The 14,667-nt window shown below is 35.1% G+C and overlaps 1 protein-coding gene across 5 annotated transcripts in view; it reads right to left on the bottom strand.

Moving 5' to 3' along the window:
* SMCHD1 (structural maintenance of chromosomes flexible hinge domain containing 1) overlaps positions 1–14,667 on the bottom strand; it is a 129,697-nt gene that overhangs the window by 65,659 nt on the left and 49,371 nt on the right. For all 5 annotated transcript variants that reach the window (XR_009733269.1, XM_061399827.1, XM_061399829.1 and 2 more), the window contains 8 exons: positions 14,489–14,595; positions 13,718–13,800; positions 13,424–13,537; positions 9,475–9,552; positions 9,276–9,395; positions 4,218–4,362; positions 1,592–1,688; positions 86–158 (listed from right to left, as the gene is read on the bottom strand). Coding sequence is in view for 4 of the 5 variants with exons in the window: in XM_061399827.1 (XP_061255811.1) it covers positions 86–158; positions 1,592–1,688; positions 4,218–4,362; positions 9,276–9,395; positions 9,475–9,552; positions 13,424–13,537; positions 13,718–13,800; positions 14,489–14,595 (817 nt within the window). In the remaining variant the exon portion in view is untranslated. The remainder of the gene's footprint in view (positions 1–85; positions 159–1,591; positions 1,689–4,217; positions 4,363–9,275; positions 9,396–9,474; positions 9,553–13,423; positions 13,538–13,717; positions 13,801–14,488; positions 14,596–14,667) is intronic.

Here is a 14,667-nt window from a genome sequence, read left to right as displayed (position 1 = left end):
TCACCTTTATAAGTGTCATTATACTTTAACATAAGAATATCATTTAAAAGGTAAGTATTAGGAATATTTCTTAAAGTAATATTACCTGGAAGTAATCTAATTTTTAAAATCTGTGAGTCTTCTTTTAAACCCGGCAGAATAACCTTCAGATTAAAATTCTGTTAAAAAAATTATTTTAATTAAATTCAAATCCTAAATACTCAAGCAATTTACCACCTCAATTCTGATCTATTTTTTGCTTTTCATTTTCATACCATTATAGAAAGTCACTCAGCAAATTTATATTGACTAAAATTATCATATGTATGTATGAAAGAAACGCAGGTGAAAAAAATTGGCTCATATTGCTTCTTTACAGACAATACTATCTTCAAATTCAAAAGGCATACCCTCTGAATAATTACTACAATTAGTATGGGCATTTAAAAAATCTGGAAAGTAGTAAAATGGAAAAAACCCCAAATCTACACATATCTAAATATAATGTCATGTTCTAGATTCCAGAATAGAAAAATATAGTGGAGAAACTGGTGAAATGTTAAAGTCCACAGTTTTGTTAAAGTATTATATCAATGATAATACTGGATAAATATACAATGTTTATATAAGATGTTTAACAGAGGAAGCTGGGTGAAATACATGTGAACTCTCTATACCATCTCTGCAACTCTTCTGTAAAAATAATTATTTCAAAATAAAAAGGTTTTTAAAACCTAGAAATCTTTTTAAGTACATTTACTAAAGTCAAAATTTCCATGAATTTCAAGTTCTTGTTCCAGAAACAGCTTAATTCAGGAGGATGGACAGAACTTGCTCTTTGCTTTAATGCAGTAAACTCACATGCGCTATTTTAAACATTATTTTGGCAGGGGAAATTTTTAAAATATGTATCGAAAGTAATGATATAATGGGGAAAAAGTAACATATCACTTAAGTTATTAGTTACAGTGTTCACATTAGTCATAGCAATCTGTTAGCTACTTTATACTCTTAACTGAAAAATTATCTTATTGCAGTTTGCCTTTACCATCCCTAACTTTATTCCTCCCTCTTCCTTTATCCAAATACCAAACTCAATATGTTTACAAAGGTAAAGTTTCTTATATTTTTGTTCCTATTCTAAGAAAAATATTGAAAAATAGAAAAAGAGCAAGAGAAGAAGCAACATAGTACTAGACAGCTGTTGAAAATGGCTTTGACTATGAAGAGACTGGAATGAAAATAAAGACAGCTGAAAATATTTAGCTCTGCTGCTGCTAAGTCACTTCAATCGTGTCCGACTCTGTGCAACCCCATAGACGGCAGCCCACCAGGCTCCCCCGTCCCTGGGATTCTCCAGGCAAGAACACTGGAGTGGGTTGCCATATTTAGCTCATAACCATTTAAAAAAGAACAGTAGCAAATGTGCTGGTCTTCCTCAGAGATGAAAGTGGTAATGGTATGTCAGGTGACATGATGCTGATTAATTCCTAAGAACCTGACACTACTGTCATCTTGCCACCAAACTAGGTTATTCAATTTTAAATGTCCAATTTTATTTTTACCATGTAAGAAATAAACATGCATTATAACATGTACGTACAATGCTTACCTTGCCTTGACAAGAGTTTACAGGGCCCTTAGCTGTAACACCTCGAATGACACAATTTGGTCCTTTGGTTATTTCGTCATAATGTAAAGTTAAACCACTGGAAAAAATAAATTATTTTTTAACATTTCCTCCATTATCTAAAAATAAGCTGCAAATGTTCTTTTTTCTTTTTTGGGGGGTGGGGGGGTGGGGTGGAGGTGGGCCTGCACCACACGACTTGCAGGATCTTAGTTCCCTGACCAGGGACTGAACATCGGTCCTCAACAGTGAAAGCACACAGCCCTAACTCCAATTAACTGATCCCAAACTGCAAACTCTACACCCAGTCATCAAGACACTTGGCAATTTTTCTTGAAAACATGAATGTGATAGGTTATATTCACTTTACCATGTAACAGAGTTAAGATTTCTTTCAGTTTTTACAAACTCTTTATCAGATTGTGATGAGGATCACAGTCTGGTTTACTGTTTATTCAATCATAAAATTGTTCCCTTTCTCTTCTACCTTTGTGAAGAAGTTTTCTAGGCTCACAGTAGGTTTTATTCTTATATATTTTCCCAACACAAAGGACAGAGGAAATTCCCAGGATGAATAGGAAAGAAGACCACAGAAGGACAAACGTAACAAGCTTAAGAGCTGATCTATACAGACCACCATCACAAAGTTCCAAGGAAGATGTCTAAAGAATATGAAACTGACAAGTTATCTATGTACAATGCATCTTGAAAAGAGACCAGATAACTGGCAGAAAGCTACTTGGCAAAATAAAAAAAAGTATAACAGCTGTGCAATAAAGTAATTAGCACTTACATAATTTTAATAGAGCAAGCACTAAATACTGATCAAGCCAGAGTATAACTTTACTAAAAAATGTAGGAACAGGAAGGAGGCTTATTTGTAATATAAATGGCAACAAGAGAGTGTGTCCTCATCTTCCTTAGCCTTAAGTCAAGAGATAAAGCTTAAAACTGAAGAATCAGGAAGTAGTAACATAAAAGTTACTAACATATATGGCAGCAGGTACCAAAAAATTCAAGTAGAAAGCTGAAAGTGGTTTTGAGAAGTGGATTGTTGGTGAGGTGGAGAGGGCAGAAGAACTACTCTTTTTTTTTTTTTTTAATAAGCCTTATCAACCCTATTTGATTCTTTAGGCTGTATGTGTGAATTATTTTTATTTTAATTTAGTTAACACTGGGAAAAAAAAAAACCTACTAGACAAAGATCTTACTATAATGAAGATAAATACACACAGCCAGGCCACCAAGACTTTTTAAGTCCCAAATCTTAATTACCAATATGTATGTGTGATAGAGACTCTGTAAGAATATCTTATCAAGGATAAGATGGAAGATATAATTAAAAACAGGGGTCAACTAACACACAAATATTTCCCATTTGTGACTAGATGGATTACATTTTTAGTGTTCTTTATTTTTAAACAGGCTTCCCTTGTGGCTCAGATGGTAAAGAGTCTGCCTGCAATGTGGGAGACCAGGGTTCAATCCCTGGGTGGGGAAGATCCCTTGGAGAAGGAAATGGCAACCCACTCCAGTACTCTTGCCTGGAAAATCCCATGAATGGAGGAGACTGGCAGGCTATTTTTAAACATAGATGTTTAAGTATTCAACTCTTCCATTATGGTTTAATATTCAAATGAATGCAATATGTAAAGATCACTTTTGGCAAAAGAATCACTTTTTGCACAAGAACCATATTTAGCAACTTAAGAGAATATTTAGAAAAATTCATTTGCAATATTTTTTATAACTGATTTGTTTTTCAGGAACTTAAACCATGGTACAAATCTGGACACTATATCTCACTAGTCTGTGAGCTTCTAGAGGCAAATCCTATATTCTTATTCATTTTTATGTCTCCAGCTAGCAAATGCCTGGAATACAATACATACTCAAACGATTAAAAGAGCAAACAATTACACCAAAAGGGGGAAAAAGTACACATCAATAGCAAAAGAAAGCATACATTAAAAAGTGGGCCCCAAAGACAAATTTGGCAAAAATGTGAGAAAAAGAATTTCTCCCTAGGCACCTTAGAAACAGGTAATGGAAAACGATGAACATCCTCAATTATATAACTGGACTTTTCATTGCTATTTCTTAATATTAGCCAATCATTTCATTCTACAGGGTTACTAAGTAAAGGCAAATTCCAAGGAAGAACCAAATTTCCATGGAAAGCATAATTTTTATTGTTATAGTTTTAAAAACAAACTAAAAATAATTCTACTAGCAGGTTAAAAGCCTACCAGTAGGTAACCGCTAAGTTTAAATGCCCATAATTTCTAAGCAAACAACAAAATAAAAACATTGTATAGTGCATAGAACTGCCAAGAGACGTCATATCGTACTTGCAAAAAAAAAAAAAAAAAAGGAGTAAGACAGACCTATTAGTCTCAACCAAGTAACTGTAACAGCAAAAATTCAGTCCAAACAAACTTTACTGAGATAATTCATATATGACACTACAGCTGCAGAGTATAGCTTGGGACTAACTAAATCCCCCAGATATCATAAAATATCAAACATTTTAAATAAATCTGAAGTTAACACAAATAATTTAAGCTAAATGCAGTGAATACTCAGCAAATATGAACATTCAGATTACCTTGCTTCAAAAATTGGCTGAATATCAGTAGACAGTTGACTAGTATGACCAAATTCATCCTGAAACTCCACAGGGATATTGAATGGGACTCCAACACGAAAAGGAGGATCCAAAAGACCGAACGAAAATTTCTCTGGTTTACCCTCTTGAAAAAAAAAACACGAAAAGAAAATTCATCAGTCAGAGATTCATTGAAGGTAAAAACATCTATTTACATATGGAAGATTAAACTACGATAAAGATGGCATTTTAAATAAGCAAAATTTACATAAATTCTATCTACAATATATCTGCGAAAATTACAGATTGTTATCTTATATATATAAATAAGCCTAGAAACAGAGATAAATGTGTTTTTAAACTATGAAATTATTCAAATATAATAAAGAAATGTTTACAATTTTATCAAAGGAAAAAGTAAGGCAAAACACAATATTCAATAGCTATTCAAGGATATATGTGACAAAGATTAAAATATTTTAATAGATACAAAGTCAATAGAGAAGCTCCATATGAGAAAGTATTTGCAATGTATGCCATAAAGGATTTAAATCCTAAATACATTAAAACTTCCTATAAACAGCTATTGTTAAAATGCAGTCTATAGTCTAATAGTTTCAAGTCATCCCCTGTGAAATTATTAGAAATGCAAATTCCAAGATTCACCTTATCCTGTGTCAGATACCCTAGGAATGAGGCCCACTGGTCTACAGTTTAATAAAACCTGCAGGTGATTCAGATAAAACTCACACTTAAGAACTAGTTTTACACTATTAAAATGGGCATAGACTTTCACAGAATGACAATGTCCAATAAAGGCTAAAGAGATACACAACCTAATAATTAAATAACTTAACTACCGACTAAGCTAAATAAATACTGTAATATAGCTTGGCCAGCAGTGAGCATAGGGAAATAGGAACCCTCAGTCTGTTGGTGAGGGTACATAATCTTTTAGAAGGGTAAACTGACAAAAAATATATATAAAATGTTAAAGCACATATTGATAATTTCAGTTTGGCAATTCTACTTCTTGGGATCCACTCTAGAGAAATTCTAGCACGTGTACACAAAACATAATTTCCCCACCCCCTCATATAGAAACGTGATGTGTAACAGTCGCAAAATTGGAAATACATGAAATGTTCACCAAAGAAAACTGCTAAAACTACAGCAAGTCCCTACTGTGGAAAGTTCCACAGTTGTTATTTAAAGAACATAGTAGATCTGTATGAACAAAAAAGGAACACTCCCCAAAGTGGCTTTATGATTAGAGAAGGCAAAATACTCCCAGGCACTTAAAAATCAGCTCTCCAAAACCCCATAATAATATGACACCACAAGGCTTTTTTTTAAAGAGGCCTAAATCTTCAAAACAAGACCGGGAGCTGACTGTGGCTCAGATCATGAACTCTTCTTTATTGCCAAATTCAGACTTGAAAGTAGGGAAAACCACTAGACCATTCAGGTATGACCTAAATCAAATTCCTTACGATTATACAGTAGAAGTGAGAAATACATTTAAGGGACTAGATCTGATAGATAGAGTGCCTGATGAACTATGGATGGAGGTTTGTGACACTGTACAGGGGACAGGGATCAAGACCATGCCCATGGAAAAGAAATGCAAAAAAGCAAAATGGCTGTCTGGGGAGGCCTTACAAATAGCTGTGAAAAGAAGAGAAGCGAAAAGCAAAGGAGAAAAGGAAAGATCTAAGCATCTGAATGCAGAGTTTCAAAGAATAGCAAGGAGAGATAAGAAAGCCTTCCTCAGCGATCAATGCAAAGAAAGAGAAGAAAACAACAGAATGGGAAAGACTAGGGATCTCTTCAAGAAAATCAGAGCTACCAAGGGAACATTTCATGCAAAGATGGGCTTGATAAAGGACAGAAATGGTATGGACCTAACAGAAGCAGAAGATATTAAGAAGAGGTGGCAAGAATACACAGAAGAACTGTACAAAAAGATCTTCATGACCAAGATAATCATGATGGTGTGATCACTCACCTAGAGCCAGACATCCTGGAATGTGAAGTCAAGTGGGCCTTAGAAAGCATCACTACGAACAAAGCTAGTGGAGGTGATGGAATTCCAGTGGAGCTATTCCAAATCCTGAAAGATGATGCTGTGAAAGTGCTGCACTCAGTATGCCGGCAAATTTGGAAAACTCAGTAGTGGCCACAGGACTGGAAAAGGTCAGTTTTCATTCCAATCCCAAAAAGGCAATGCCAAAGAACGCTCAAACTACTGCACAATTGCACTCATCTCACATGCTAGTAGTAAAGTAACACTCAAAATTCTCCAAGCCAGGCTTCAGCAATACGTGAACTGTGAATTTCCAGATGTTCAAGCTGGTTTTAGAAAAGGCAGAGGAACCAGAGATCAAATTGCCAACATCCACTGGATCATCAAAAAAGCAAGAGAGTTCCAGAAAAACATCTATTTCTGCTTTACTGACTATGCCAAAGCCTTTGACTGTGGATCACAAGAAACTGTGAAAAATTCTGAGAAGAGATGGTAATACCAGACCATCTGACCTGCCTCTTGAGAAACCTATATGCAGGTCAGGAAGCAACAGTTAGAACTGGACATGGAACAGACTGGTTCCAAATAGGAAAAGGAGTACGTCAAGGCTGTATGTTGTCACCCTGCTTATTTAACTTCTATGCAGAGTACATCAAGAGAGACACTGGGCTGGAAGAAGCACAAGCTGGAATCAAGATTGCCAGGAAAAATATCAATAACCTCAGATATGGAGATGACACTACCCTTATGGCAGAAAGTGAAGAGGAAAAAAAGCCTCTTGATGAAAATGAAAGAGGAGAGTGAAAAAGCTGGCTTAAAGCTCAACATTCAGAAAACGAAGATCATGGCATATGGTCACATCACTTCATGGGAAACAGATGGGGAAACAGTGTCAGACTTTATTTCGGGGGCTCCAAAATCACTGCAGATGGTGATTGCAGCCATGAAATTAAAAGATGCTTACTCCTTGGAAAGAAAGTTATGACCACCTAGACAGCATATTCAAAAGCAGAGACATTACTTTGCCAACAAAGGTCCGTCTAGTCAAGGCTATGGTTTTTCCTGTGGTCATGTATGGATGTGAGAGCTGGACTGTGAAGAAAGCTGAGCACCGAAGAATCGATGCTTTTGAACTGTGGTGTTGGAGAAGACTCTTGAGAGTCCCTTGGACTGCAAGGAGATCCAACCAGTCCATTCTAAAGGAGATCAGTCCTGGGTGTTCATTGGAAGGACTGATGCTAAAGCTGAAACTCCAATACTTTGGCCATCTCATGCAAAGAGTTGACTCATTGGAAAAAGACTCTGATGCTGGGAGGGATTGGGGGCAGGAGGAGAAGGGGACGACAGAGGATGAGATGGCTGGATGGCATCACTGACTGGATGGACATGGGTTTGGGTGAATTCTGGGAGTTGGTGATGGACAGGGAGGCCTGGCGTGCTGCGATTCACGGGGTCACAAAGAGACACTAATGAGCGACTGAACTGAACTGAAACCTTCAAAAAGAAAGAACAAGAAAAAAGACAACAGTAACAGAATTTGAAAGCTAGTGAGCATATGAACAAGTATAATTCTCCAGGCAAGAATACTGGAGTGGGTTGCTATATCCTTCTCCAGGGGGTTTTCCCAACCAAAGGATTGAACCTGGATCTCTTGCATTGCAGGCAGATGCTTTACCATCTAAGCTACTGGGGAAGCACTATGGACCTAACAGTAAGACTCAAAAAATCAAATCCTCAATCATCAACAAAACTAGCAGAGAGCCAATTTAATTTGCAGTATATAACATTCAAAAATCTCAAGCATGGCTCTATCAAGTAGGAGTGAAACTGGAATAAAAGAGAAAGACTAGCTCAAGTCTGTCAGAATCAGTTCCTCAGATCCCCACCCCTCGATACACAGAGCCAGTCAACTACCTCCTTAATTTTCAACATTTGGAAGGTTTCTCCTCTGGGAAAGCTTAGAGTAGGTCCAAGGAGTGACCTACTACTGAACACTGGACATAGCACTACTGAAAGCGCCAATTTACTGAAAACATGTAAATCAAGTGAAAGATTAATACTGAATGTGAAATATATAACAATCTTTTCCAGCTTGGCTCCCCAAATTCTGGCCCCTAGGTGTTTACACTCCACTCTGGAGAATCCAAACAGCCAGAGGAAAAAAACCTAAAATTCGCTTATTATAATCTCCCCAAATGAAATAAACACTCTCAAATGTCCTATTCTTAAACATGTGCACTAATAATGTAAGAGATCATCTAATAGGAAAGACCCAGTGCGGATGGAAAAAAAAAACAACACTGAAGAAACAGGCTATGAATCAAGTTTAAAAACATCAAAGAAAAAAAATACCATTATTAATAGCCTCAGAGAATTAATAAAAATATTAATCCACAAAGTCAGAAGAAAATGCTTTGAAAAGGAAATAACCTTTTTAGAATAAAATATTTTATTCTAATAAATAAATAAATATTGGAGAATAAAATACTCTAGAAAGTGAAAAATAATAGCAGAAAGAAAAAAATCAATAGAAAACATCAAACATCATGCTAAGGAAGTCTCTTATAAAGTAGAAAAATAGAATTAAGCGATGGAAAGTAGAAAACACAGTATACCAATTGACAGGTCCAACGTCTGAACACTAGATGCTATAGAAGGAAAAAAAGACCCAAAATCAAAGAGACTCAGAAGAACCCCTAGAACTTAAAATGTCAGAGATGGGGACCCAAACTCTAGATTATTCAAACATCTGAGGATTGTGGGAGAGACAGAATGGGGATAGTTGGATTGGGAGTGGGTTTTTAACATACAAAAGTCAGGAATCAAAATAACTTTAAAGTCTACCAGTAACAAAGGAAGCTAGAAAACAATGATGTATAAGGAGCATGATTATCAAGCAGAGTTATAAAGTCATTTCTAAAACCAAAATGGTTATACAATTGGTCAAACATCTTTTATCAAATTTTCTATTTTCCTCTTGATTTAAAATGCCACCTTTAGCATACAGAGTTACATATTGGTGTTTTGCTTACCTTTAACAGAAAATTTAATTGCTTTAGATGGTAGTGGCCTTCCTGCATAAGTGTCTGCATTACTTTCATTCAGGACAACTTGCAATTTCAATGTATAATTCCCCAACTTGTGAATATTTTCTGGACAAATTAAGAAGAAATTAAAATTCAAGTAAACACAATACTGATATAATTTTTAATATTCAGAATAACAACTCACCCATTTTTTTAAACCAGTAAGGCCATTTTCCTCCATGTTGACTAATATGTGAAATTATTTCCTTATTTCCACTTGAAGCTTAATAAAAGAAAAAAATTTATACTTTGAGAAACAAAATTTAGAACATGAATATGAAATGTCACAGTGGCATCAAATATCTGTTGTACATTTTTAAAAATAGCTTTTAAACTTCAAAAGACCTAAAATTATCCTATGCAAGTCAATAGCATAATGAAACTACTCATTCAGACAATAAAATTCCTTTAATTCTTAAAAATGTATCTGTAAATAAGCTTAACTGGTATAAAGAATATAGAGATAATTTTTTTATATTAAAAATCATTTCTTTGACAGTTTTCTCCAAGAATAAAACAGAATTGTTTGTTTACATAATCTCTAAGACCTAGTGCCTATTAAGAGGTCTGATGAAGGAGAAAGGAAACGGATGATAGCACTTTTCTGAAATATTCTTTGCTATTTATTTTTGTCTTTAGAATCATGTAAATGACTTTAATAATTAACAAAATGGAATTAAAACAATTCATAAGCAAAAGCAAATTGTAGGTAGGTGATATGACCACATTAAAAAAATTATTTCAAGTGATTCAACTTTAGAATATATAAAAACTTTAAAGACAAATAACACTGCAAAGAAGTAAAAATTAATCTAATAGTCTTATTATCAGTAATTTTAATTAAGCCTTTATACTGCCTTTCCTATAAAAGTTGTTTCAAAATAAATCAATGACCATAACTGATACAGGAAATTTCTTACTAATTAATAAACCAAAAAGGATAATAAATTGAGATAATAGGACAATAAATTAGGAAGAAATGAAAGAATCAGTGGGAAAACCCACTGTATCATGCATACCAAATAACAAAGCAAAAATCACTAATGGATGAAACTCTTACAACATGGATGAAAGGAGAACTTTATAGTCATACCAGCCAAGTGAATTCAATAATCCATCCCAGTAGCACTAAAAGTGGGACAATTAACTATAGCTATCAAATGCCTCTTATATAATACCTAAAAACACAAATTCACTACAAAGTATTGATTCTTGCTTTAGGAGGGGGAAAATAGTGAACCTAAATCAATTCAAGGTTTTGGGGTAATTTCTAGTCTTCAGGGAATAGAACAAACAGCAGAATAAGTTAAATGACATTACAAAGAAACAGACAAGTATGTGCAACACTATACAGTACAATAAAGTATAGATTTAAAAATGACTGAGACAGTAAATTTGTTATACATTTTACCAGAAAAAATAAACCTTTTAATTATTTTATATAGAAACATATACCAGGCAGACCTTAGAGATATGGTAGGCTTGGCTTCAGATCACAACAAAACAAGGATCACAATAAAGGAAGCTACATAAATGTTTTCCCTTCCCAGTGCATATAAGCTATGTTTATACTATACTATAGTCTATTGAGTGTGCAATAGCATTATTTCTTTTAAAGAATAATGACAGTCAGTCAGTTCAGTCACTGAGTTGTGTCTGATTCTTTGCGACCCCACGGACTGCAGCATGCCAGGCCTCCCTGTCCATCACCAACTCTGGAGTTTACTCAAACTCATATCCATCGAGTCGGTGATACCATCCAACTATCTCATCCTCTGTTGTCCCTTTCTCCTCCTGCCTTCAATCTTTCCCAGCATCAGAGTCTTTTCAAATGAGTCAGCTCTTCACATCAGGTGGCGAAAATATTGGAGTTTCAGCTTCAGCATCAGTCCTTCCAATGAATATTCAGGACTGATTTCCTTTAGGATGGATTGGCTGGATCTCCTTGCAGCTCAAGACACTCTCAAGAGTCTTCTTCAATACCACAGTTCAAAAGCATCAGTTCTTCAGCACTCAGCTTTCTTCACAGTCCAACTCTCACACCCATACATGACCACTGGAAAAACCATAGCCTTAACTAGGCAGACCTTTGTTGGCAAAGTAATATCTCTGCTTTTGAATATGCTATCTAGGTTGGTCATAACTTTCCTTCCAAGGAGTAAGCATCTTTTAATTTCATGCCTGCAACCACCAACTGCAGTGATTTTGAAGCCCCCAAAAATAAAGTCTGCCACTGTTTCCACTGTTTCTCCATCTATTTGCCATGAAGTAATGGGACTGGATGCCATGATCTTTGTTTTCTGAATGTTGAGCTTTAAGCCAACTTTTTTTCACTCTCCTCTCACTTTCATCATAAGGCTCTTTAGTTCTTCACTTGCTGCCATAAGGGTGGTGTCATCTGCATATCTGAGGTTATTGATGTTTCTCCCAGCAATCTTGATTCCAGCTTGTGCTTCCTCCAGCCCAGTGTTTCTCATGATGTACTCTGCGTATAAGTTAAATAAGCAGGGTAACAATATACAGCCTTGACGTACTCCTTTTCCTATTTGGAACCAGTCTGCTGTTCCATATCCAGTTCTAACTGTTGCTTCCTGACCTGCATACAGATTTCTCAAGAGGCAGATCAAGTGGTCTGGTATGCCCATCTCTTTCGTAATTTTCCACAGTTTATTGTGATCCACACAGTCAAAAATAAAAAGTACTTTATTGCTAAAAATGCTAATGTTCACCTGAGCCTTCAGCAAGTTGTAGCAATAATATCAAAGACCACTAATCACAGATCATCATAACAAACATAATTTTTAGAAAGTCTGAAAAGTTGCCAGAATGACCAAAATGTTACACAGGGACATTAAGTGAGCAAATACTGTTGGGAAAATGGCATTAACAGACTTGCTTAACACAGAGTTGCCATAAACCTTGAATCCATAAAAAATGCAGTATCTGCAAATGGCAATAAAACAAAGTTCAATAAATGAGGTATGCCTCATGTGCTGCAGTCCATGGGGTCACAAATAGTTGGACACAACTGAGCAACTGAACTGATGCCTATATGTAGTTTTGTGGGGGGTTTTTTTGTTTTTTTAAATAAGAGGGGGACAGGATGGTCAGAGTTACAAACAGGTTGGAAGATCCCACACTGTTGGCTCTGAAGATGGAGAAAGGGACCACAAGGCCAAGGAATATGGGTGACTTCTAGAAGTGGAAAGGCAAGCCTTCCCTACAACCTCCAGAAGGTTGCTATCCTGCTGACACTTTGATTTCAGCAGTCAGATGACCAAGAGAACTGTAAGATAATAAACATACTGTTTTAAGCCACCAAAAAAAAAAAAAAAAACCCTGGAGAAATACAGAACAGTGTGTCACAGAGGCCAAAAAGAGAGTACTGCAGCAAAATGAATTAGTCAAACTGTTCAATGCTGCTGAGGCTAAAAAGACATTTATAAGACGAAAGTATACACTACCACTGACTATAGTTTATAAATGTTGGAAATAAACATACAGTGAATAAAATACACTGTATCTGTAAAATCCATAGACCAGACATGCAAGTATATAGTGGTAGAACAGATTATGGAAAACAAGTATTGAAAATACTTTCAGGTGGTCAAGACAAAAACAAGAGACGAGAATTACAAGGTGATTAAAGTTAGGAAAATACAAGATGAGTGATAACATGTAGTTCTTCTTCCTTTAACAAAGAGTGGCTCCCATTTCTCAACTCAAAACAAGTACTTCTCACCCATAGGTTCAGAGACAGTATTTTTGATTTAGAAGGTACCTTAAGGATTATCCAATCTAAATCCCTATTCAGTACAAACTGATATGCATACACATATCTTTATTTTAGCCCATAGCTACCTCCATAGGAATATTCAGAATACAGTGTTAAAAACAAAACAAACAAAAAACCCTAAGAAAACAACTGAGTTTTTAAAAAATGAATTATTCTAACACTTTAGAAACTCTTAACTTCAAAGCACTATCTATCAGATTGCTAGGCCATCAATAATTCCACAAAGATGTTAAAATATGTATATACATTTACGAACAACAATAAAGATCCAAACATACAAATCAGTGTTTATACTTACAGTGTAATATAACTTTGAGCTCAACCAGGAGTTTCTTTGACCCTCCATGACTTGTTCCTGGAAGCTTCTGCATCGTTTCCCCTTTTTTATTTAATATTTCAATTCTTAATGCACCTATCAGTCCAAAATTAAAAATAAGAACATCTTAGTTACACCCAATGAATCTGATGAATCTGCCAGGTCTTCACATAGCGTTTTAATTTTTTATCATTTTTTTACCATGAAATGTTAAGAAGAAAAGCATTTTTTCAGTGTTTAAAATACACACACACATAAGAAAAACCAAAAACATACCAATGGGGGTTCCAGCAGGTCTGATCTCATTTGGCAATAATTCATCTCCTTCAGGCCAAGTCACTGACAGTCTATCAGGGAGTCTATTATTAAAACAGCATATTAATGTTTCATGAAATGTATTAATTATGGTCTTATTTTTAAAAATAAAAGTTACTAGAAACTTTAATAGTTCTAAATTTTTTCCCCAATAGTTAAATCTGAAATTCTGTATGATTAATACACCAAAGCTTTAATCACTGCTGTGGCTACAAAGTAAAACAAAATCTCTAGATGTTAAGAGACAGGAATTGTCCCCATTTTTTGAGATTTTTCTACTAATTTGTAGTACGAGCTACCTTTGGGAGAAAGGATAAGTCTAGAAACAGAAGAATTACCAGTGAGTTCAGTAAGAATCAAAATAACTGCATCGTTAGCCGCACAAAAGCCACAGTTTTGTTTTTCGATGTTTTACTTCTTTTGCTCTTATTTTTTACCTCACCATTTTCTTCTAGTTACAGGCCAAAGTCATTGTTTTTTAACAAACTTAATCATAGTGCTGTTAACAGTGCTAACCTTCCTTATTTTTCTATAAAACAAATACAGGATTCTGTTTTGATAACTAGAGCGCTTTTTTTTTTTTAACAGCAAGAAGTTCGTCACAATACACACATCGAAGACTACAAGTGCCTAAATACAAAAGCATAATGTCACACTCAATAATAACTAAAAGGACAATTCCTCTTCAATTTTCTTGTCATTTTTTACCATGCATCTTGAAACATAAATTACCTTGCCATTTCATCTTCTACATATTTTTTCACAGCTTTCTCAGCAACTGTCCTATCCAGCTTTGCAATTGGCACAGTTTTTATTTCATCATATAGTGCCTGAGGTTCCTGAATAAGCAAAATTTATACCAACATTTCAAAAAGCTATTTAAATTTAGTCACAAGAATATTGCTTTCTTT

The sequence above is a fragment of the Bos javanicus genome, chromosome 24 (genome assembly GCF_032452875.1).
Source record: "Bos javanicus breed banteng chromosome 24, ARS-OSU_banteng_1.0, whole genome shotgun sequence".
NCBI classification, from domain to species: domain Eukaryota; kingdom Metazoa; phylum Chordata; class Mammalia; order Artiodactyla; family Bovidae; genus Bos; species Bos javanicus.
Note: the sequence above shows the minus strand (reverse complement) of the source record. Positions and strands in the feature narration are given on the sequence as shown.